The sequence below is a fragment of the Bos mutus genome, chromosome 14 (genome assembly GCF_027580195.1).
Source record: "Bos mutus isolate GX-2022 chromosome 14, NWIPB_WYAK_1.1, whole genome shotgun sequence".
NCBI classification, from domain to species: domain Eukaryota; kingdom Metazoa; phylum Chordata; class Mammalia; order Artiodactyla; family Bovidae; genus Bos; species Bos mutus.
In genome coordinates, this window is record NC_091630.1 from 68,706,124 (window position 1) to 68,728,428 (window position 22,305).

General features: G+C 61.4%; 1 protein-coding gene across 2 annotated transcripts in view; it reads right to left on the minus strand.

Moving 5' to 3' along the window:
- Positions 1 to 321: 321 nt before the first annotated feature.
- The window catches only part of ZC3H3 (zinc finger CCCH-type containing 3), a 63,094-nt gene continuing 41,110 nt past the window's right edge, over positions 322 to 22,305 (minus strand). Inside the window, exons 5-12 of one of the 2 annotated variants that reach the window (XM_070382491.1) lie at positions 16,543 to 16,727; positions 12,369 to 12,411; positions 12,133 to 12,294; positions 11,963 to 12,032; positions 10,108 to 10,239; positions 2,764 to 2,948; positions 1,881 to 2,242; positions 322 to 549 (exon numbers count right to left, since the gene is read on the minus strand). In XM_070382491.1, the coding sequence (XP_070238592.1) occupies positions 518 to 549; positions 1,881 to 2,242; positions 2,764 to 2,948; positions 10,108 to 10,239; positions 11,963 to 12,032; positions 12,133 to 12,294; positions 12,369 to 12,411; positions 16,543 to 16,727 (1,171 nt within the window). In that variant the 3' untranslated portion in view covers positions 322 to 517. Of the gene's footprint in view, positions 550 to 1,880; positions 2,243 to 2,763; positions 2,949 to 10,107; positions 10,240 to 10,270; positions 10,820 to 11,962; positions 12,033 to 12,132; positions 12,295 to 12,368; positions 12,412 to 16,542; positions 16,728 to 22,305 lie in introns of those variants that run through there. The other variant, XM_070382492.1, reaches the window with a different exon arrangement.

The following is a 22,305-nucleotide window of genomic DNA, read 5'->3' on the forward strand; positions in this document are numbered from 1 at the left end:
GAGGCTCTGGGGCGTACCCCTCACCTTCCCCTCAACCTCAGGCCTCCAGGTCCCCCTGGAGTCGCATCCCAGGGGAGGCTCTGGGACCCCTAGGCCCTGTGCATCCACCTGCGCTGTGCTCAGCAGGCCAGGCAGCAGCAGCAACGGTCAGGACAGCCAAGCAGACACAGGACAGAACCTTTATTGCTGAACACAAAGTACCCGCCAGGGAGGCCCGCCCGGCAGTCTCAGGAGGCCTGTGGGAGGACAGGGCAGACATCGCACGGGGGAGCCCTGCCAGGCACCTCTCAGGGCAAGGCTGAAGGCCCAGGGGTGGGGAAGTGGTGGAGCCCAGCCTGAGGGGAGCCAGGCGTGGGCACTGGTCACACAGGGCTGAAAGCCAGGCGGGCAGGGGGACAGCCCTGCCACCCCTGGGGGCGCTCCGTGGCAGGCGGCCCCTCATCCGGGGCGGTGGCGGGTGGAGCCTCCTTCCTCTTGGGACGGGGCTGAGGTAGGCGTGGGCTGGCCCCCTGGACCCTCACAGACGCGGCTTGATGTGCAGCGACTTCCCTGTTCCAAGAAGGCCAAAGGTCAGGCACAGGAGGGCTCCCTCAAGGCCTCTGGGTCAGGGGTTGCTCGAAACTGGGAGGGGCTGGGACACCACCCAACGGCCCGGGGTCCCGCGTGGAGCAGGTCCAGGCCTGGCCCTGGGCAGTGGGCTGCGCCACGGGAGCCCCGCAGCCTGCAGCTGAGCCCTGAGCACCGGGTGCCGGCGGCTCGCACACACTGCTCAGGCTCACGCAGGGACAGGTGTCTGGCGCTGCCAGACGGCGCCTTCCACACGGAAACCCAGGGTGTGTGCGAGCAGCTGCTGGGGGCCCCGAGGCCCCAGGGACCAGCCAGGGCTGCTGGGCTGGGGTGGGAGAGGCTGCCGCCCTGGGCCCCACCCCCACTGGGCACCCCGGTGCCTCTCCTCACCAAGGACACTCCTGGTGGCCTCATAGGCCGGCAAACCAGCTGCCCACAGGCCAGCACTGTCCACGTGCCCCCTGCAAGCTCGCGACTCCTCCTGGGATCCCACTGCAGGGCTGAGGACCCCAGTCACCTGCTCAGCCAGCCAGAGCCCCGGGCCCCTCAGGCCCCCAGGAAGCCGGCAAGGCCTGAGCAGGGAAGGACGGGACAGTCACCACTCCCCCGCCCCTGCTTCCTCTGATTCTAGGGCTGGTTGCAGGGCTTCTCATCGTAATTAAAAACAAAATTAAAACACTGGTGGCTTGGGGCTATCTGCTCCTTCCTCCCGCCCTCAGGGTGTCCTGCCCATGGAGGGCCTGGCCGCAGCTTGGCGCCCCTGGCTCGGGGGCTGAGCAGGCAGCGTGCGAGCTCGCTCAGCAGAGCTGGGAGAAGAGGCTGCGGCAAGCATCTCCCATTAATGTTACGACCGTGAAATATGACAATAAAATGATAGCCGTATGGTCGCAAATTTGCAGCCCGCCGAGCTGCGTGGGGTTTATCGTCACTCAAACGCGCAGAGAGCTGTAAAATGTTTACAGAAAGGGTCGTTTGCAGCCATAAAATCCTCTTTTCTCTCCTAAACAAGGCTGAGTGGAGCCATTTACCAAGCCCCAAATGTTCATCGGGGGAGAGGAAACATCTGTTCTCTCCAGGAGTGTGCGGTGATCTTCCAGAACAAATTAACAGAAATGGGTGCTTTCTAATTAAATCAGCCCTCGGCTGGGCGGTCTGTGAGCGGTGCTCTGCGCCCGCACCTCGCGCCCGACCTGTGGGCCTGCAGGCGCGCACCTGCCATGCCAGAGACCGTGCCGCCGGCTCCCTGGGACCAGCAGGCCCCCCAGGCTGACCCACAGGCCTGAGGTGCGCGCCGCCAGAGCTGGGCTGCCTACCTGAGTCCTTGGAGGAGGCGCTCCTGGGGGCCTGGGCCCTGGGCTGGCCTCCAGGGCTGGGCGAGGACTGCAGGGCGATGAAGGAGGGCAGCTTGGAGAGGCCACCGGAGCCAGCTCCCGCTGAGGCCTCAGCCGCCTGCAGACACAGCTCCTCTGGCTCCAAGGACAGGGAGGCAGGGGGGGGGCAGGGAGAGGAGGGGGAGGGGGAAGAGGAGGAGGAGGAGGGGGGGGAGGGGGAGGAGGGGGAGGGGGAGGCCGCAGCTAACACCCGTGCGGAGGAGGGGGGTGAGGTCGAGCCAGCAGCCATGGAGCTGGGGGGGCTGGACATCCGTCTGGCGGGGCGCAGGGCGGCCGAGGGCTTCCTGTAGGAACGGGAGGGGAGCGGGGTGTGAGGCGGGCGGCGTGGGGCAGGCGGGGTCCAGAGGGTGCTGGCCCACCATCTGCACACCATCCGTCCACCCCCACCCATCCCTGCCCAGCAACTATCAGGCACCGCCACGCAGGTCAAGGCGGGCCTGTGGGCCAAGGACAGCCTGGTGACACTTAAGGGCCTCCAGCAGCTGCACGCTGATGCTGTCCTCACCTCCTGGAGCCTTCCCCGTCCACACGGGTTCCCACACGCGCAGGCAGGGGAGCACACCGCGGGGCCCAGCCACGAGCGTCACTTAGGACCTCCCCTGCCCCTGGAGATTGGGGTGGGTCAGGGATGCTCTCCACTCGTCCAGCCTGAGGACCGGGGGTGGGGCACCTCTGGAGGTCACTTCACCAACTTTGGACAGAGGTTTTTTGGGGGGTATGAAGCCCCCAGAGCTGGGCGGGGATGCAGGGCTCCCTCCTGCCCCCACCCCAAGCTTACACATGCCGCACCCACAGTCCCCGTCACCTGGGCCCGTGGCTGGTAGAAGCCCTGCTCCTGGGGGGCGTGTTGCCAGGCTCCGGGGCTGTGGGGGTGGCTGCTCGCCGGCCCAGGCGCTTCGGGTTGCGGTGGGGCAGCTGGCACTGGGCACCGCGGGGGCACACGCCCTGGCGGGAGAAGTCAGGGCACAGCAGCGTGTGCTTCTTCTTGCACTGCGGGAGGAGGGCACAGCTGGGTGAGCCGGTGGAGACCGCAGCACCACGCAGGGGGCCTGCCTGCTTCGCCCAGTGGGGCTCACGCGGAAGGGTTCCTGTTGGGGGTCTGAGGTCCTCAGGCCAGAGAGGCCCCAGGGCGCTCACCCCTACCCATCTCAAAGATAGGAAGGGTCAGTCTGAGGGTCAAGGGCACTTCCCTGGTTGTACCAGCACCACCCAGCCTGGCCCTGGGCCTGGACTGAGACTGGGGTGCGGATTCCCAGGGAGCTACCTCCTCCTCCTGACTGCAGCCCACCTGTCCTGGCAGAGGACCAGGGTGGGGGGCACCCCACGGAGGGTGCACTGTCAGGCAAGTCGGGGCAACAGATGGCCTCAGCTCTGCCCACCAGGCCCACAGGGAGCACAGAGCCTGGACCCAAGGCCCGCCTCTCCATGGCCCCCTGCCCCCAGGCAGGAACTGTAGCCCTACCGTGTGCCTGCTTCTTGCCTGGTCCTCCTAGAGGAAGGGGCCTATTCTCCCACCCCCAAGAACTAGCTCAGTGGGCCCCACCCAGGAGGAGGAAGCCACCCTCATGCTGACCAGGTGACAGGTGACATGCTAGAAAGAGACCCAGAAGGAAACCCCTGCAAGCAGAGCCCCAAAACCACCCCGTGTGCACTCAGTCAGCTCCATTGTGTCTGACTCTGTGCGAGCCCATGGACTGTAGCCCGCCAGGCTCCTCTGTCCATGGGATCTCCAGGCAAGAACACCCAGAGTCAAGTTTAAAACCAGCCCTGGTGCCTGAGCAGCTCGAGGGTGCCCCCTGGCACAGCCACTGGAAGTGTCATGGCAACAGCCTTGAGACCACTTCCTTCTGGACCCGTCACCCCCACTGGGCACGTGTCCTCAGAGCCCCAGATGTCGGCCTGGCTCCCAGCACACAGGACAAGGCTGGCCGAGGACCCCACGGAGCCTGTGCCCATTCTGTGAGCAGGATCTGGGCACTGACCCCATTCTTGTTCCCACACCTGGCCCTCACTTGCCACCCAGGAACTAGAGGCCCTTCACACTGGTGCCCGGGGCTGGTGTGAAGACAGGCAGGTAGCACCCCTGCACCTGGACGGCTACCCCTCCCTGTGCTGGGGAGACCCAGCCCTGCTCCCCAACGCCTGCTCCTCCAGCCCCAGAGTCAAGGGCCCTCTGCCCTGAATCCCAGTGGTCCCCTCGGTGGTATATGCTGCAGCGGGCTCTCCTGGGCAGGCAGAGGGATGGGCAGGCCCTCTGTGTGGAGAGCCCACCCTGGGCTGGGTGCAGAGAGGTGGCCGGGGGGTGCTGTCTCTGTGCCGTCCCATGGTGGCCATGAGCCCCGCCGCTGCTCTGAGCCCAGGCGGCTCAACAGGAGCAACACACGGGAGGCGGGACCTGGCACAGAGGGACCCGGTAAAAGGCAGCACCTCGGTTTCCTCTGGGACTGCACGCTGACATCTGTGAGCCACTGGGTCACGTACACTCGTTCCAGCTGTTTCTATCTCACTTTCTTACAGCGGCACTAGAAACTGTGAAATCCCACATGCAGCTCACATCCGGTTGACTGTGGGACTAGAGATAGCTGGTCTGAACTGACCGTCCTCCCAGAGCAACCCAAATCTAGGCTCAAACGTAAAGAACCTTCTGAAATCATCCAAGAACTCCTGAGCAGGTGAAATGATGGAGGAACGTCTACTGGGTGCAGGGCTGGTCTCAGACCTCAGCCCCCGCCATCCTTAGTGCAAGGCTGCCGAGGAAAAAGCAAACCCCACACCCCTGCCCCTGCCCCATGTGCCCCGCAGAGCTGGAAGTAAGGAAAATTCCTGGGATTATAGACTGCCAGGCTCCTCTGTTCATGGAATTCCCCGGCAAGAAAACTGGAGTGGATTGCCATTTCCTTCTCCAGTGTATCTTCCCGACACAAGGATCGAACCCGGGTCTCTTGCATTACAGGCAGATGCTTTACCATCTGAGCTACTAGGGAAGCCTGGAAATAAAGAAAGTTAGTGCTAAATAATGCGTCAGTCAGTCAAGACGCAACAGAAACTAGGTGATATTTAAAACCAAATGACAACACTAAAACAACTCATCAAAGTTGATGGACTGGAGCTAAAGGAGCGCTTGGAGCAAAGCCCTCAGCCTCGGAGTCTTACATTAGCAAAGACGAAACACCTCAAAGTCAGAGGAAAACAGAAAAACAAAGAAAGCAGAGAGAAGGACATAGAGAGAAAAGGAACATATAAACAATATTAGGAATGACAGAAGTGCCGTTAACTGCTGGTGCTGCAGAAGGGGACACAATGAACAAATTTTATGCCAATAAATTTGAAAACACAGACAAAATCTACAAATTCTAGAAAAACTGCCAAAATCTGACATTAAATCTGAATGAATATAGACCATAAAGGAATTTGAATCAGTAGTTAAACAAGGCAAGCGCCAGCCCAGGGTTTCACGGTGGTTCTACCAGCTATTCAAGAATGCACTACCCAACCTCCCATGAACCAGCCCACAGAAGAGGACAGCAGAGAACACTCAGCTCAGTCTACGCAGCCAGAGGGGTCTTAAACCTGGAACCTGACCACAGCGAGATGATCAAACAACCTTTAGGCCAATTGCATGAACAATGACTCACGTTCTACACAAATCATAAATAAACTGAAATGTGTAAAAAATGAGTCCTGAAATGTGTAAAAAGACCATGTTAGGACCAAGCTGAGTTTATCTCAGGAATGCAAGGTTAGTTTAACGTTAGAAAACCAGGGAATAGAAATCAGCACATTAGCAACCTAAGAGAAAGGAACCATGTGATCACCTTGAGAGGCAAGAAAGAAGAGCATCATGGAAGTCAGAATCAACAAACGTTTAGCAGATTAGCAATAGAAGGAAGCTTCCTTAGCTTAATACAGAACCTTCACGAAACCATCATCATCATTCACCAAGGGGTGCAGCTGGAAGCCCACAGCTATGAGTTACTATCTTACTGGGCTTATAGGCAGGGCAGAAAAAGAAACTCAAAGGAAGAAAATACGGTCATTATTTGCAAAAGATATGATTGTTTATGTAGAAAAACCCAAAAGACTAAGTCCCATGGATGAATTATTACAATTACTAATATAATTTAGCAAGACTGCTGGAAACAAAATCAGTATTAAAAATCGTATGTCCGTTACCAATGAACAGTAAGAAAATAACATTTAAAAACAAGCTTTTTATAATAATAATAAATGTGAGAGAAATAAACTTAACAGAGATAAGACAAGCAAAAATTTTATCAAATGACATCAAAGGAGAGTCTGTGTCACTAGAGACAGCGCATTGATCATACACAGGAGATTCACTGTAGAGACTGGTGAGACCAGTTCTCACCAAACTAAGGCACAGATTCAAGTCAACCCGAATCCAAATTCCAACTCTAAAAACCTTACCTGGAATTTAAAATACATTTCTGGAAGGATAAAGGGGCAAGAACAGCTAAAATAACCACAAGGAAGAAAAAAGTGAAGAAATCTGCTTCCTTGTTATGACTTATCCCAAAGCTCAAATAACCGACAAAGGTCCCTGTAGTCAAAGCTGTGGTTTTTCCAGGAGTCATGTATGGATGTGAGAGTTGGACCACGAGGCTGAGTACTGAAGAACTGATGCTTTTGAACTGTGGTGCTGGAAAAGACTCTTGAGAGTCCCTTGGGCTGCAGGGCGATCAAACCAATCAATAATAAAGAAAATCAAGCCTGAATATTCACTGGAAGGACTCATGTTGAAACTGAAGCCCCAGTATTTAGGCCACCTGATGCCAAGAGCCAACTCATTGGAAAAGGCCCTGATGCTGGGAAAGACTGAAGGCAGGAGGAGAAGGAGGTGACAGAGGATGAGTTGGCTGGATGGTATCACTGACTCAACGCACATCAGTTTGAACAAGCTCCAGGAGATAGTGATGGACAGGGAAGCCTGGCATGCTGTAGTCCATGGGGTCGCGAAGAGTCAGACACGCCTGAGCTACTGAACAACAACAACCTGGGACTGTTAAATGAGACCCGGACTAGTTTAACAGCCAAGAGCCCAGGTAAGACCCGGACGAGTGTAACAGCCAGGAGCCCAGGTAAGACCCGGACGAGTGTAACAGCCAGGAGCCCAGGTAAGACCCGGACGAGTGTAACAGCCAAGAGCCCAGGTAAGACCCGGACGAGTGTAACAGCCAAGAGCCCAGGTAAGACCCGGACGAGTGTAACAGCCAAGAGCCCAGGTAAGACCCGGACGAGTGTAACAGCCAAGTGCCCAGGTAAGACCCGGACGAGTGTAACAGCCAAGAGCCCAGGTAAGACCCGGACGAGTGTAACAGCCAAGAGCCCAGGTAAGACCCGGACGAGTGTAACAGCCAGGGGCCCAGGTAAGACCCGGACTAGTGTAACAGCCAAGAGCCCAGGCTGCAGTCGGCACTGACTGCACACCAGGAGCTGCTGGCATGCAAACAGGGCATGTGGTGGGCTGACTGTAAAGTTACACGCAGATTTCTTACTGTGTTGGGGGGGGTGGTATTCAAGGGTCAGCTGTATAGTACAGAGATTGAATCAGTAATCATAAAACCTCCCAATCAAGAAAAGCCCGAGACTAGATGGTTTCAACAGGTGAATCCTACTAAACATGTAAAGAATTAACACCTATTCTTTTCAAATTCCTCCAAAAACACAGAAGATGAGAGAATACTTCCTAACACACAACAGCCAAAACAATCTACAAGGCTAGCCTTACCTTGGTTCCAAAAGCATACAGAGATACTACAAGAAAAGGAAATTACAGATCAATATTATTATGGATACAGATGTCAAAATCCTCAACAAAATACTACAAAACTGGACTAGTGGCATATTAAAAAGATTATAGACTATGATCCAGTGGGATTTATTCTCAGAATGCAAAGATGGTTCAACATCCAAAAATCAATCAGTATATTTGTGATTGATCGATGTGGTCAGTATGTCTGATTGACTACCTTAATAGAATGAAGGGGAAAAAACCCACATGATTATCTCAACTGATACAAAAAAGATTTGGGCAAATAGCTATAAGATTCCACCTATGTTAAATACCTAGAATAGGCACATTCATGGAGACAAAATGTTGATTTGTGGCTGTCAGGAGGTGGTGAGGAGGGGAACAGGGAGTCATTGCCAACTGTTTAGAGATTCTGTTTGGGGGGATGAAAAAGTTTTGGAAACAGATAGTGGTGGTTGTATAATATTGTCAATGTAATTAATACCACTGAATTATACACTTAAAAATGGCAAATTCTGCTAAAATTAAAAAATTAAAAATGTAATGTGCCAAAACCCATAGTATTGTGCACTTAAATGGGTGATTTGTATGGGATATGAGTTCTATCTCAGTAAAGCTGTGAAGATTAGAAAAGACTCTGATGCTGGGAAAAACTAAAGGCAGGGGGAGAAGGGGATGACGACAGAGGATGAGATGGTTGGATGGCATCACCGACTCGATGGACGTGAGTTTGAGTAAGCTCTGGGAGCTGGTGATGGACAGGGAAGCCTGGCATGCTGCATTCCACGGGGTCGCAAAAAGTCAGACACGATTCAGCGACTGAACTGAACTGATACAGAGACACTGTCTGTGACTTCCAAGAAAGACGTCCAGAGGACAAGGCACTTCTGTGCGTCAGGAGGCGGCGGGGGTGGGCCGCTGACACGGTGGAGGACAGAGAGAGAAGGAAGTCGTGGAGAGCGGGCCAGGCACCATAAGGGCAGGGGAGTCGCTGTCGCTACAGAGGTGGCTGCAGATGATACCCACGCTCGGGTCTGCTCTGCGCCAGGAGGGGCAGGAGGCGCGGTGCTCCAGGCCCAGGCAGGGCTGGACCTCCGGCCAGAAAGCACCCTGGGGATGTGTGAGCAGCGCAAGTCTGGTGGGCGTGCCGGGCGACAGCGCCATAGACACCTGAGCAGGCTGGCCGGGGCGGAGGGCAGTGCTGGAACACCCGCCCTCGGTGTCTCCCCGACACGCGTGCGGATTCAACAGCAAGCCATCAGGGGAGCCCACCACCAGCACCAGGAGTGGCGGAGCAAGCATGAGGCGGTCGCTGTGACATCCGGCGGCTCACGGAGGCTGGCCGTGTCCCCGAGTATCTTGAGAGTCCGGAGGGACAAACTGAGGAGATGAGAGAGGCTGACCAGTGAGCCCCAGACCCAGGAGCAGCACGTGGCCCTGAAAAGGTGAAGGACACGGATCTACTCCAGCTTAAATCATTCACAAGAAAAGGGGACATGTGTCTTTAACAAGCCAGCGCTTTATGAAGCAAGGTTAACAATTCCACTTGATTCAGTGGAATATTATAAACTCTCTGGGGCCCATCTGAGGACTTCCACTTCAGGAGCAAGGTGACGACTCAGCACTTTCTATATTATTTAGAGAATAAAATTAACCCTTGCCGGCCCAGGCTGCTGCCTCTGCCCCTGCTGGATCCGGCCTGCTCAGCGCTTTTCCCATCTATAATTACAAGCCGCTATCCATCATGTGGCAGCCACGCAGCGCCCACACGCTGAAACACACGCAGTAAGCACTTCCACTAATAGAAGCAGAACTTAAATATCGCCTTGATATTTTCATTTACATTGGAATTTTTTACAATAATCACCCACAGCCTCCATGGGGGTCCTGCGCCCCCACCTCACCCCACCTGGGCTGCTCTGGAGTCACCAGCCGGGCCCCACCTCTGCAAGAGGGGCCTCCGCGGGGGGCCCCAGAGTGCTGTGCACAGGCCAGCAGGGGAGCGGCTGTGCTCCCATCGTGCTCCCCACAGGGTGAAGCCCAGCCCGGAATAGGGAGCTGGCCTGCAGAGACACGCGCTCCCCGGGCTCAGGGCCAGCCCTGCTCCCCCAGGTCAGCCCACAAGCCCTGAGGCAGGGTGGTCACTCACGAGCATCTGCGGACGAGGCAGCGGGCTTTGCTGAGGCCCCTGGGCTGGTGAGGAGGCTCCCTCTAGGGCACCAGGACCCGCTGCCCAGGGGGCCCACCCCAGCCCACAGGGGTGTCAGCTGTCAGCTGTCGATGGGCAGGTGGGGAGGACAGGCCCGCAAAGCAGGGTGGGCCTGGCCCCCGGGCCAGCTCCTCACCCCCAGTGCCCCTCCACCCCATGCCCCTTACCTTGGCACCCAGAGGGCAGTAGCCTTTCAGGAAGTCGGTGCAGACCTCCGCCTTTCGGGACACGTACACATGGCTGTAGGGGCAGCTGCTGTTGCTGCAGATGCCCTTCAGGAAGTAGGAGCAGACAGGCATCTGCAGGGCGGGAGGCAGTGAGGCCCAGGGCAGTGCCCCCAGCCTCCCTCCTTGTCCCACCTCACAGGCAGGGGCACCAGGACCCGAGGGGCCCACCCAGGGCTCCATCACCAGGCGTGAGCCACAGAGAGACTGGCCCACCCCAAAGTGAGACCCCCAGCCTCCCCGGGGGCGACGCCGCTCAGGCCTTCGATCACGTGAGGACAGAGATGGGGACTCAGCCAGCAGGACAGCTCAGGCCCAGATGTGCTGTCCCCAAGTCCACCACCTGCCCCGAGCCTGCCTGGTCTGGGCTGCGGGACTTTCGGGGCGGGGGCAGGCGGGGGGGCACGGCCTGGAGGCGCCGGCACCTAGAAAAGCAGGGCAGAGGAGAAGGGGGGCAGCGTGCGGGTGCCCCAGCAGGGTGACGGCCTACAGGACCTGACACCCAGCAGGCTTTCCAGCTGCCCGGCACGTGGGCACCGGCAGCGTCCGTGAGCTGGAGACCTGACTCGGAGCAGCCCTTGCAGGGGCTCTGCTGGCACTGACTGTGGGTGGGCACCGTAGGGGCCTGGCAGAGGGCAGGCCGGCCCGGGGAGACCTGGTGGGGGACACAGGTGGGCAGCAGGGAAGCGAGGCCTGAGGGCCAGTGGAGGCAGAGAGGGGAGGTTGTGTCTCTTGCCCACACCAACCTCTGCACTTGGGGCCCTTGGGGTGAGCCCTGCCCCCTGCAGGCCAGCCTCCTAGGGGGGAACCCTGCCAGGAGCTCACACAGCTGTGGCCCTGCGGGTCTCACGCCGCCTGCCTATCCCAGGCTCTCCCTGCGCTGTCAGCCCTGCCTGCCCTGTCCATGTGGTGCCCACTGCACCCACCGAGCGCTCTCCTGCCTCCAGAGGACACACGGGGGGCTTCACTTTTCTGGCAGGAAGTGGGGGTGTGTGTGGGGGGGTTGGAGAGTGGGGGGTATGACTAGCCGAGGAGGGAAGGAGGGAGGAAGCAGAGAAACAAAGGGTGATTTAGCGAGGAGAGTTTATTTTTAATTGTCTTTTAACTGCAGCGCAGAGGGGAGCGGCCGGCCTGGGGCTGGCAGAGCTGCGGCTGCAGACAATTCCCTTAATGTGCGTTTTGATACAGGGCCCAAATTAGCGCTAATAAAAAGGGATAATAAAGCCAACTCTTGCACCAAACGGAACTCCTCCTAGCTGTCAGCGCCGCTATCAAGAGGAAACTGCATTCTCATTTCAATTAACCTTGTTTGCACCCACCACGTCCACACAAATAACAATAACATTAATTCAGGGCGCTGGTGCGGGGCGTCCGCCTCAGACAGCTCAGAGCCTGCGCCGGCTCCAAAGCCGGAGCTAATGAACCCGAAACTCGACGTGAATTTCCAAATTGCTCACAACAGAGTTTCGAAGCTCTATTAGGGAGAAAATGCTGATTCTTCCCAAGTTCCTCAAGGGGAAAAGCTTTGGCAGCAGCGCCTCCCCGGGCCCGCAGCGACCCCCCCTTGGGGCCGGCAGGACTCCCACAGCCAGCAGGGACCCCTGACCTCAGCTGCCCAGCCGCCCGCGCTGGGGGAAGCCCAGCTGTGCGCCTCCCTCTCCCACGGCCGGCCCCCCCTGGCGCACTTGGGAGGGGCGCTGGGCGTGTAGGGGATGGCAGAGGGGCCCAGGCGGGCCGAGCAGGGTGGAGGGGGGCAGCCTTGGGGCTGCTCCGGCCCGCAGGCACGGGGGAAGCTCACCTTCTCCTTGGAGACGTGGTGGGAGAAGGGACAGGTCCCGTCCGTCTTCTTGCAGGTGCCCCGGACAAACCTGCGCACACAGGGCGGGTCTGAGGGGCGGGAGCCCAGGGCAGCCGTGGCCCCCCGCCACCCCCCGCCGCCCCGCACCCGCCTGGGGGTGGGGGACGCACCTGGTGCACACAGCCACCTTCTCGGGGTCGTGGACGTAGGGGCAGCGCTCGCCGCGGTTGCACCGGCCGAAGCGGTTGTAGTACATGCAGTACTCCTCCTTCCGCCGCCGCCGCCGCTGCCGCGCCTGCCGCACGATGGCCAGGCTGCGCTGCACGGCCCGGCTGGGGGCAGGGAGAGAGCCGTGAGCCCCTGCAGGCAGGGAGGCCGGGGAGCCCCCCAACCCCGAGGCACATACCTGGCCAGGGAGCGGCTGCAGCTGCTGGCAGGGTCCAAGCGGCCTGTGGGAGGAGGGGCTGGGTCACGCCAGGCCCACCGCCCGCCCGGGGCTCTGCCCTCCCCCTGCTCACCAGCCAGGCCACCCGGGCCAGGGCAGGGCGGAAGCCAAGGGGATCAGGCAGAGGCCACCCTGGTGTCTGGCCAGTGGTCCTGCCTCAGAGCGGGTGGTCACAGGAACGGGGTGGCGGGGCCTCCCTGCTACCTCCCTCTGCTTGGAGCAGAGCCCAGGGACGTGGGACCTGAGTAGGGTCTGGGAATGCCACTCGGTTTTGCAGCAGCTAAGAACGGCTTGTTTAAAGCACTGTGAAACAGAAGCTGAGAAGTATACGGCCGCAAATGCTGAAATCCTCCACAAATGCTGAAACCCACCAGAAGATGGGTGTCCCCTGCCTGGAAACCAGACTCCCAGATGGCCTGAGGAGCAGGCTGTGGGCTGGCCTGCCTCACGCGGCTCCAAGGCCCTGGCAGGCACCCAGCTCCTAAAACTGTGTTGGTATCCTGTAAGACACTCCTCAAAACCCCAAGTGTGCAGACCAAGCAGGGCCTCTCTGAGGTCACTGACTGTGGCCCGAAGGGGAGTCTGTGGTGACAGGAAGGCAGGTGGACACATGGCCAGGCTCGCCTGCAGAGGGGGCGTCCAGCCTGACACGCAGCTCCCGCCTGCCATTTACATACCCGGGCAGTCCCCAGGACCGAGGCGGGCAGGCAGGGTGAGAGCCGCTCGGGACAGCCACAGTTCCTCAACACACACGTGACCCTCCCCAGACCAGATCAAGTTTCCCACAGGCAGCTGCTGAAATGGAGTCGCGGCAGGAGGCACAACTGACATCACTCAGAAATTCTAGGGACCTGAGGCGATGACAAAGCATTCCTGGTTTAAAAAGGGACGTCCCCAAGATGCCTGGCCTGGAGGCGGCCGTGGGGCAGGTGGCCCCCTCACCACCTGGAGGGCCCTGCCCCTGGCTTGCTGCAGGGCGCCCAGCGCCACCCCAGGCATGTGCCGGCCTAGCCCTCTGGGCAGCGCCTGCATTGCCGCGCTGGGGCGCTCCTCCGAGCCCCAGTCTCCTCCAGGGGAACTCCTGGGAGGGAGGCTGCTCCTGCGGGGGTCCAGGCCCGGGGGACCGAGTTACAGGGTTGAATGGGGGGCACGACACGGAAAGGAGAGGGGGGCCCAGAGCTGGGAGGCTGGGGGCGAGGGGTCTTGGGGCAGCTCCAGGCTGTACTGGAATCTGGTTTCCAGGCAGGGGACACCCATCGTCCAGTGGCAGGGGAGGTCAGTCCAGACGGCACGTGGTGGCCCCCGCCTGCTAGCCTGAGGGTGACAGTGCAATCTGATAGCGGTCAGTGAGCGCGGCTTCCCGGCCTCAGCCAGGCTGCCAGTGACCCTGGGGCAGCATCTACCCCCCAGGGATGTTGTCGTCAGTCTGCCGTCAGAACAGCCCCAGGTCTGGCCTCTGGGGGGTGCTTAGGTTTAGTTCTCTTTCCACTGTGGCTCTTAAAAAATGCCAGTGTAGGCCTTGGTAGGAATTTTTACAGGAACAGGAGGAAGCACCTTTTCAAATGCTTTGCAGTGTTAAAAAATGCACATAAAATAGCTGGCTTGAGAGGCGCTAAAAAGTTCAGCTGAAAACCCTGGCAACTTCGAAGCAGGAGGGCTGAGCCTTCTGGAGAACTTGCACTTCCTAGGGGTCTTCCCAAAATAGCGCAGCAAGGCCGCCCACCCCCTCCCGCCCAGGCAGGGGCTCACCCCCCAGTTGAGGACCCTGGGGTCTGAGGGCACAGAGGGGCAAGCACCGCCAGCTCCCACAGCCCCCGCCTGGCCACGCTGCCCTGGAACGTGCCACCCTGGGGAAGAGGCGTCCAGGAGCAGCAGAGGCCGTGGGGCAGGGCCTTGGATGCACAAGGGTAGACTGGCCACCCGGGGGGACCCCCTCTCATGTGCAGCTCTGCGTGACCCTGCAGCACCCAGGGAGGAGGCGACAGGTCACAGGTCACAGGTGAGGCGCAGAGACCCCCCTGCTTGCCCAGGGCCCGCAGCGGCAGGCTGGCGGCAGAGAAACTGCTCCCCACAGCCTACGCCTGGGGCCTGGGGCTCAGAACAAGCCTGGGAGCCAGTCCTGCAGCACAGGCTGAGTAAGGGGGCTGGGGCAGGGAGACTCGGGGTCTGCTCTACTGCAGGGCATTGAAGGCACTTAGGGCTGACCCATCCGGGCCGAAGCCTATAGGGAGGGGGCCCAGGGCTGGGTCCTGCAGGCAGGCAGACTGAGACCAGGAGGAAGTGCTTGGTTTCGGTCCTGGGGAAGTGAGGTGTGCCTACTAGAAGGCCCTGCCCCTGGAGCTGAGAGACGGGCAGGGCACGGCTCTTCCCCACAAAGCCTGGGATGGTGGGCACCCCGACGGGCTGAGGCTGTGCTGAGAGGCCTGCAGCCAGGAGGTAGGGTGGAGCCCCCGCGCCCCCCAAGGAGGGCTGCACTTTCTTGCTGAAGTCACAGTTCTGTTGACACCAGAGGAGAAAATTTATTTCTTTAATTATTACTCATCTAAGTGAGCTGCTAGCCTATGGGCATTCCTACAGCTGGGAGCAATCTACTCTCCTTACAGCCAGGAGCTGGCCACCGGGCGGGGGTCCAGGCGGCTGGTGCTGTCTGGCCGGCCTTGTGTCCCCGGGACAGGCTGCCCTGTGGTCTGTGCACCAAACCCCACCTCCCTGCCCCCGCGTGGAGGTGGGGGGCTGCCCCAGCCAACTGGTCAGCAGGGCATGGTCAGCGGAGGCCCGCAGGGGCAGGTGGGGAGGGAGGCGGCCTCTGTTCTCACCATAGGCCCAGTGGCTGGGGGGCCAGGGAAGAAGGGTGGGAAGGCCAGGATCCCCCCGCAGCTCTGCAGGGGAGGCAGGTTGTGCGGAGCTCAGCACTCAGCGTGGAGATCCCCAGAAAGAAGTGTGGCTACTCCTCCAGCTGCTGCCAGCCTAGGCGGAGGGGCCCCCAGGGGAGGGGGGATGTACCCCCACCCCCTGAAGGCAGGCCCCCGCCTGCCCTGACCACACCCCAAGGCAGCAGCAGCCTCAGACTCAGGCCCTGCACCCGGCGAATGGCCCTGACAGGACCGCTGGACTATGAGGGGGCAAACCCGCGTCTTCCTCCCGCCGGTGGGCGCCCTGGGGCACGGAGCAGCCCAGATCACGGGGCCCCCACAGCCCACCAGTCCATTCAGGATCAGCCTCACGTGCAGCCTGGGATTCTGTCAAGAGTCAGGACAGCCCCCAGCGCCCAGACCGAGGGGGCAGAGAGCAAGGCCCACAGAGAGGCCTGGTCGCTCCACGGCCCTCGTGGGGTCGTGTGGAAGGGCCCCGGGCACACCGCCTGGCTGAGCCCTGTGCGGACCCCAGGTTTGGGGAGGACAGAGGGGAGCTCTGAGACATCCAGAGCTGTATGTGGGGCCCACAGATCACATGCGCCAGCAAGGGCGTCAGAGGCGGGCCTGCACCTGTGGCTCCACCGGGCAGAGGGCGGGGGCAGGGTGCGTGGGGGAGCAGAGCCCTGGGCCCCAGCTCCCTGCGCCTGTCCTGGCAGAGAGGAAGTTCTGGGGAGTTCTCCACTGTCTCTTGCGCCAGCTGGCCCTGCGCCCCACCTACTTCCTGAGCTGGGCTCTTCTCCCTTCTGCCCTTCTGGGGTGGTCAGGCTAAGGACTGGGGGTAGCTGGGCCTGTGCAATCCCCACAGCCCCTGCAAACCCCACCTTTTTTTTGACAGAAAAGGAAAGGAGTAAAATTGGACTGAAACCAAAATACTTTTCTAGTTAATTTGTACAATAAGCGAATCTGAAGCATTTCCTTCTCCGCGGCCTGTCTCCCCGGGCCGCGGGGGTGCCTGTGGGGGTGGCGGCGCCTCGGGACACAGTTGGGAGGCGTCGCCAATGCCATCAGGCATGGTGGCCCCAGGTGTTCACTCGCTGGGTCGTGTTTACCATACCTGGCTCATCTCCTTTGTCCAGGAGCAAAATATGGAAAATCGGAGGAGGCTTAGCCAAGCGCAAGGCGGGTGCAGCCAGGGTGCCCTGGGGGCCTTCCTGCCGCTGCTGCCTTGGCGGGGGCAGTTCCAGGACGCCAGGGCGCCCTCGCAAGAGCAGGGGCCTCACCTGTGCGCAGCAGGGGCCTGCCGCCTCCATCCCCGCCGAGCCGGCTGCAGGTCTTGGAGAGCTTGTTGGCTGACACCTTGTAGAGGACGCCCCCGATGCAGCGGTAGCCTTTGCTCCGCCATCGAGGGGAGCCGGTCTGGGCTCTCCCACCCGTGGCCGGACGCAGGGTGTTCAGCGCCAGGGACCTGCAGAGACAGGAAGGACCGTCAGCTCAGCCCTGGGGTGGTCAGAAGATCTCTGTCCCCCACCATCCGCAGGCCCAGGAGGTGGCACCGTTAACCCCACCTCTGAGCTGGGGTGCCTTTGTTGGGGGAAAGCCCTCAGTGCCAGCACTAAGGCGGCCCTGAGGGTCACCGGTATCCGGGATGCCTCCTGGACACCACCCCTGGTGCGCCCTGGCTCTGGGACGGCCGTGCTGTGCGGTCAGCAAGGGCCTCTGCCCGCCCTCCGCTCCTCCGCATGGAGCGCCTGGCATCGCGACCAGGAAGGAACAGCCTCACGGACCCCCAACCCAGGGAAGCTATCTGGGGGCAAAACTGGAGTCCCTCAAAGTCAAGGGCTGGTAAAGGCCTGGGCTGCCTGTGGGGTCACCTGAGTGCAGGCCCAGGCCAATCCAAGGGCAGACGGGTCAGAAGTCCCCTACAGACCCCCTGGCCACAGCAGACAGGGGCCACACCCCCCAACTCAGGTCCCACAGAGGTGGTCCTGCAGCTGCCCTGGTGGCTGCTCCTTGAGCTGCCACGGGAGGGGCTCAGGACCCCAGAGCAACTTGGCCTTGACCTTCCGCGTGTCTTAGCAGACACCTACTTATGCAAATTGAGCGCAGTTCTCTCTTAGCTCAGGGCACATCTGGGCTGCTGGCAGAGCTGGGCAGGGGAGTGCCCGTCTGACAGCGTCACCTCTGCCGCAGCGGGGTGGGGTGTGAGGAGGGCAGCTGCCGGCAGGCAAGGCCACCAGCCGCAGCTCCGGGCCGTCCGGGAGTCCTGGGCTCCCCAGCACCTCCTGCTGAGGCTCCCATGCCCTGAAGCCCCTTCCCCAGGAGCCTACAAACCCCAGCTCCACTGGGGTGGCAGAACACTCTCCTTTGGCAAACCAGGGACCACACGGTGGGGAGGCCCCGACCTGGGTCTGGAGTGCAGAGCAGGCCCCACAGGTGGCCCACCACTGGCCTGGCTCCCCACCTGCGGGCTGCGGGCTGCGCTGAGCAGCCGGGCGTGCCGGGACCTGAAGCTGCAGCCTCAGGCGGGAAGCGCCGAGCAGGCCTCCCGAAAGCGCTTGACCCAGTGTCCCTTAATTAGAATTCAGGTTCACAAACACCAGTCTTGGAGGGAGTGACCCCAACAAGGGTCCTTGGCAGCCCTGCCCACCCTGGCTGTGCCAGAGGGACTCCGCTGCCCACTCCCTGGCCCAGCCGAGCGCTGGGGAGATAGCCAGACCCCAGGCCCTCCCCAGACCCCGGGACCCAGGTCTCCCACCTTGGGCTCGGGGCATCTGCATGCCCAGTGGGCGCCTGACGTGTCTCCTGGGCTCCTCCAAGGCGGGGAGGGGCTGAGGAGGGGTGGGGCTGGGGGTCCCACCCTCACTGAAGAAGCCCGTCAGCCTTGGGAGCTCTGGAGCCCCTGTAGGCATCCTGGACACTGCTCAAAGGCTCAGCCTGGCCTGAGTCCCGACCCTCACGGTGAGTGGAGCCCAGCCAGCGGTCACCACAGCCCCCAGCTGAAGGCTGAGAGGTGCCCGCAGCCCCAGCCCTGCACTGCCCGGAGCCCTCAGGGGCCTCCTGCCCACAAGGCAGCTGCCCTTCCATCAACGTGCCCTGGGCCGGGGGCAGCATGGGGGGTCACCATCAGGGCACCACCCCCAGCGCCCCCGCAACAGGCTGTGCTCCCAGACGCCAGGACGCACTCGCCGGAACACGGCCCTCAGCCGTCCTCGCCTCGCTGGGGCACCCCTCCCCCACCTTCCCTCCGTCCACAGTGCTGGCCCCCATGAAATGAGAGACACAGGCTGCACGATGCCCCTGAGACAGTGGGGGGAGGAAGCAGAGCCACGGAGACCTGAGACCAGCCCTCCAGGGGGTGAGGAAGCGCCCCCTACTTGGCCACATACTCCGGGCTAAGGCTGGACAGGATACCACCCCCAGAGGCAGCCACGCAGGCGAAGCTATGGATCCCAGCAGCACACGGCGGCCCAGCCCTGGCAGGCCCAGCGGGTGGAGGCTGGAGGGCCTGGGAATGACTATTCTTATGGATGAGCGTGACCAACCAACCCGGCCCCTTTTTCCAGAGAGAAGACCTGCTCCTGGGCTCTGCCGCGGGCCTCGGGGCAGGGCCGGGGCGCAGCAGGCCTCCTCTCCGTGTTCACAGCCCATGTGCACACCTGGGCCCGAGGACCCACGTGCCCGGGTGCAGGGCTGCGGCAGGGCTGGAGCCTGGGAGCCAGGCTGGAAGGAGCCGCGTCCCCAGATGGCACCCTGGGGCCACCGGGGGGAGGTGGGCGCCCCCAAGAACTCGGGGAGGGCCCTGTACCCATGAGCCTCGGCCCAGCTGGCAGCCGCACGGCCCTCTCTGCCTGCCCTCACCCACTGGGCCCGCTGACTCTGGGCCTGCGGCCAGCAGACACCGGGGCAGGCGGGGGCTGGAACACTGGGCTGGGGGTGCTCACCCCAAACGCCTCGTAGCCTTTCACTGCTGTGGGTGTCACGGCACTCCAGTAAATTGTTACCCTAATGGAGAGGACAGCCTTTGGAAACGAGCTGTATTGAGAAGAGGGGATAAAATTAATGAGATAATAGCAGGGCCAAGGACCCGGGGAGCGACTCCTGCCCTCGCGGCAAGGGCCTGTAATTCCTTTTCTACAACAGGAGCCTCAGACCTAAAGCCTTCTCCCATCCGTCCGGCAGGCCCATGCCGCCAGGAAATTTCATTAACGCTGGAAAATAGGAAAGGTATTAAGCGTGGATAATGAAGGCCAGGGAGGGAACCGTGCCTTAAGATAGTCCTCTTTCTCGCCTTTGTAATGGGAGGCATGAACTTTCCCTTCAAATCCATTTCTAATCCATTTGAAATACTACAGCAAATTATCTTTCCTTCAGCCCGAAAGCGGCCAGCCAATTTACTCCGAATAGAAGTGACAATGCCCCAGGATTTATCACCATAACCTTGACTACACTGGGGTGAGGGCTGGGCTTCTCCTGGGCGCCCCCCCGGGGGGCCACAAAGGACAGGGCGGGGGGAGATAACATTTTAAATGAAGAGAGCTGGTAATGGGGAGAAAGACACACACACCACAAAAGTAGGTTTAAAAAGAAAAGCGATCCACGTGTCCACTGCCCAGGGAGCAGCTGAAATGTTCCAGGCCCGAGGCTGTCCAGGAGCTCCCAGGGGCTCTGCCCTCCAAGGCCCCCTCAGCTGCTGTGCCCAGGAAGCAAGAGGACAGTCCCAGGGAAGCAGGACCCTGAGAGCCAGGACATCAGTCTGGGCAGGACAGGAAGGCTCTCCCAAGAGCCGGGATGACTGTGGTATGTCCTCTGCTGGGTCTGCAGGCCCCCCCACCAAGCAGTGCCGAGCCCACCCTGCAGGGCAACCCCCCCCCCCAGCAGCGCCGAGCCCACTCTGCCAGAGTCCCCCTGGGCTCCCTGCACGCTCCCTGGCCACTGCCCAAGCAGGTTGGTGCAGGCCCAGTAATGCGTGCAGGGCGCCTGTCGCAGTCTACTTCTCGAGCTGCACGGCTGAGATGGGCCCACCCAGGCATCCTTGCTAGTGGCCTGGCAGCCTGGGGCACAGGTGTGCACCCAAAGAACCGCAGGCAGACGGGCTCCCAAAAACGCGTGCACACGTAGCTCGCCCGCCCACTGACAGGACCTGATGCACAGTGAGTGCACCCCAGGCCCCGGGCTGGCGACAGGCAGCCTGTGGGGCTGTGTTGCCTGAAGGCGCAGAGTGGCTCCCTCTGAGCGTGCAGGGAGGTGAGGGGCAGAAAGCCGGCCTGGCCCTGGAGACTCTGGAAGCGGCCCCAGCCTCCAGGATGCCCAGGGCAGGACAAGCTCTGTCCTGGAGCTGTGCCTACCTCCAGTCTTGACACATATACTGCCTTGGCTGCCACTGCCCGGCCAGGACCGCAGGAGCACACGGGAGCTGAAGGAGCCTGGCTCCAGCAAACCCAGTGCTGAGGATGCCATGGCCTCTCAGCACCCAGTCCTAAGGCAGCCTGGCAAGGGTGGGTCCTGTGCACCCAGAGAGGGTGGGGAGCCCCTGAGGACAGGGCCAGGGCCAGGCCAAGGGGCCCACACCTGGACAGGGAGCTGCTGGTGGAACTAAGGGCTGCTTTCGCACAGGAAGGCCTCTCAGCACAGAGGGGTCTTGCTGGCACGTTCTTCCCAGTACCCACAGTCTGCGTCCCCTGCCTCCTCCTGGAGACCCCAGTCACCGAGGACCCTGCCTCCCTGAGCCGGCCTCCTCTCTCACCCCAAAGGCAGTCTGGGGCCCTGCCTTCACTGCCGCTCCCTGGCGGGGTCCCCGCCGCACCGTCCCGTCAGTTCCTCTCCCGTCACCCCGCCCCCGCTGGCAGCACTCCCTGCTCTGCTGTGGGGCCCACCACTGCCCCACCACCTGCTGATCACCCTTGCGCAGGGCCTGTGCACGTGCTGGGCCTCTGCCGTCACCTGAGTCCTGCCCTGAGCCCAAGCTCGGATGTCGGGGCCTTGGGAAGCCTCCCCTGACCCTATACAGGGCCCAGTCACACCTGGGAGCAAGCACCTGGGACAGGGCTGTGCTGGCGAGTGGGGCTCCAGGGACTCGTGCAGGGTGAGCGCACACCAGGAGGGAGGCTTGGGGACCACCAGAGTCTCCCACCCTGGGGTCTGCCAGGGGGCCAGTAAGAGAAATGTGGGGCGGCCTCGGTGGGCGGGAGCTGGGACGTGTGGGCACCCACACCAGGAGAGGCCTTTGGTTCAGCGTGGCGGGCCAGGAGGTGGGCAGCCTGCAGGGAGCAGAGAAAACAAGCGGGGAAGCAGTTTTCAGGACGTGGAGCGGGTTCCACACAGCTTGAGCAAGCGAGGAGTGCGCCGTCAGCAGAAGGGCGCCGCGCGGCCGCGCAGCGAATCCCAAGTAGGTCAGGTTTGGCGCCGCCACCGTGACGGCTGCAAACTGCTTAAGCGGGCTTTCCGCGGAAACGCTGACGCCCGGCGCCCCACGGGCTGGGCCGGCCGGCACACAGGCAGCCAGTCCCACAGGTGCTGACGGAACATGCTGGGGACAAGGGCCCAGGTGGGGTGGCGGGGCAGGGGGGCCAGGAACTCAGTGGACAGACGGATGGACGGTGCGGGTCTCAGGGCGACTGGGGCCATCTGGCCTTCTAAGACCCTCCTCCCGAGTGTGCCCACCTGCCCGCCGAGCTCTGGCCACCTTGCGGCAGGGCCGAGGTGATGGCTGGGCTTCCCAGGACGCACCTGGTCACAGTGGCTGGGGGCTGCGGCCTGGGTGGGAGCTGAGGCCTGAGGACCCTGGTGGGTCACAGCAAGGACGGCCCCGAGAGGGCTGGTGGGCCAGGGCGCAGACTGAGCGCTGGGGGGGGGAACTGGGTGTGGGGGTGCGGGACACACCTGAGGGCCCTGCTCCTTCCCCAGGGACCGCAGCCCCGTCTCTCCCCAGCCCCGAGCAGAAGTGACTCGGGGGTGCCCTGGCCAGCGACACTGGAGGTGGGGGGCACTAACTGCCCCCAGCGTGAGCGCGGCGGCTGCCTAAGAAGCGGGGCTGTTTTATGAGC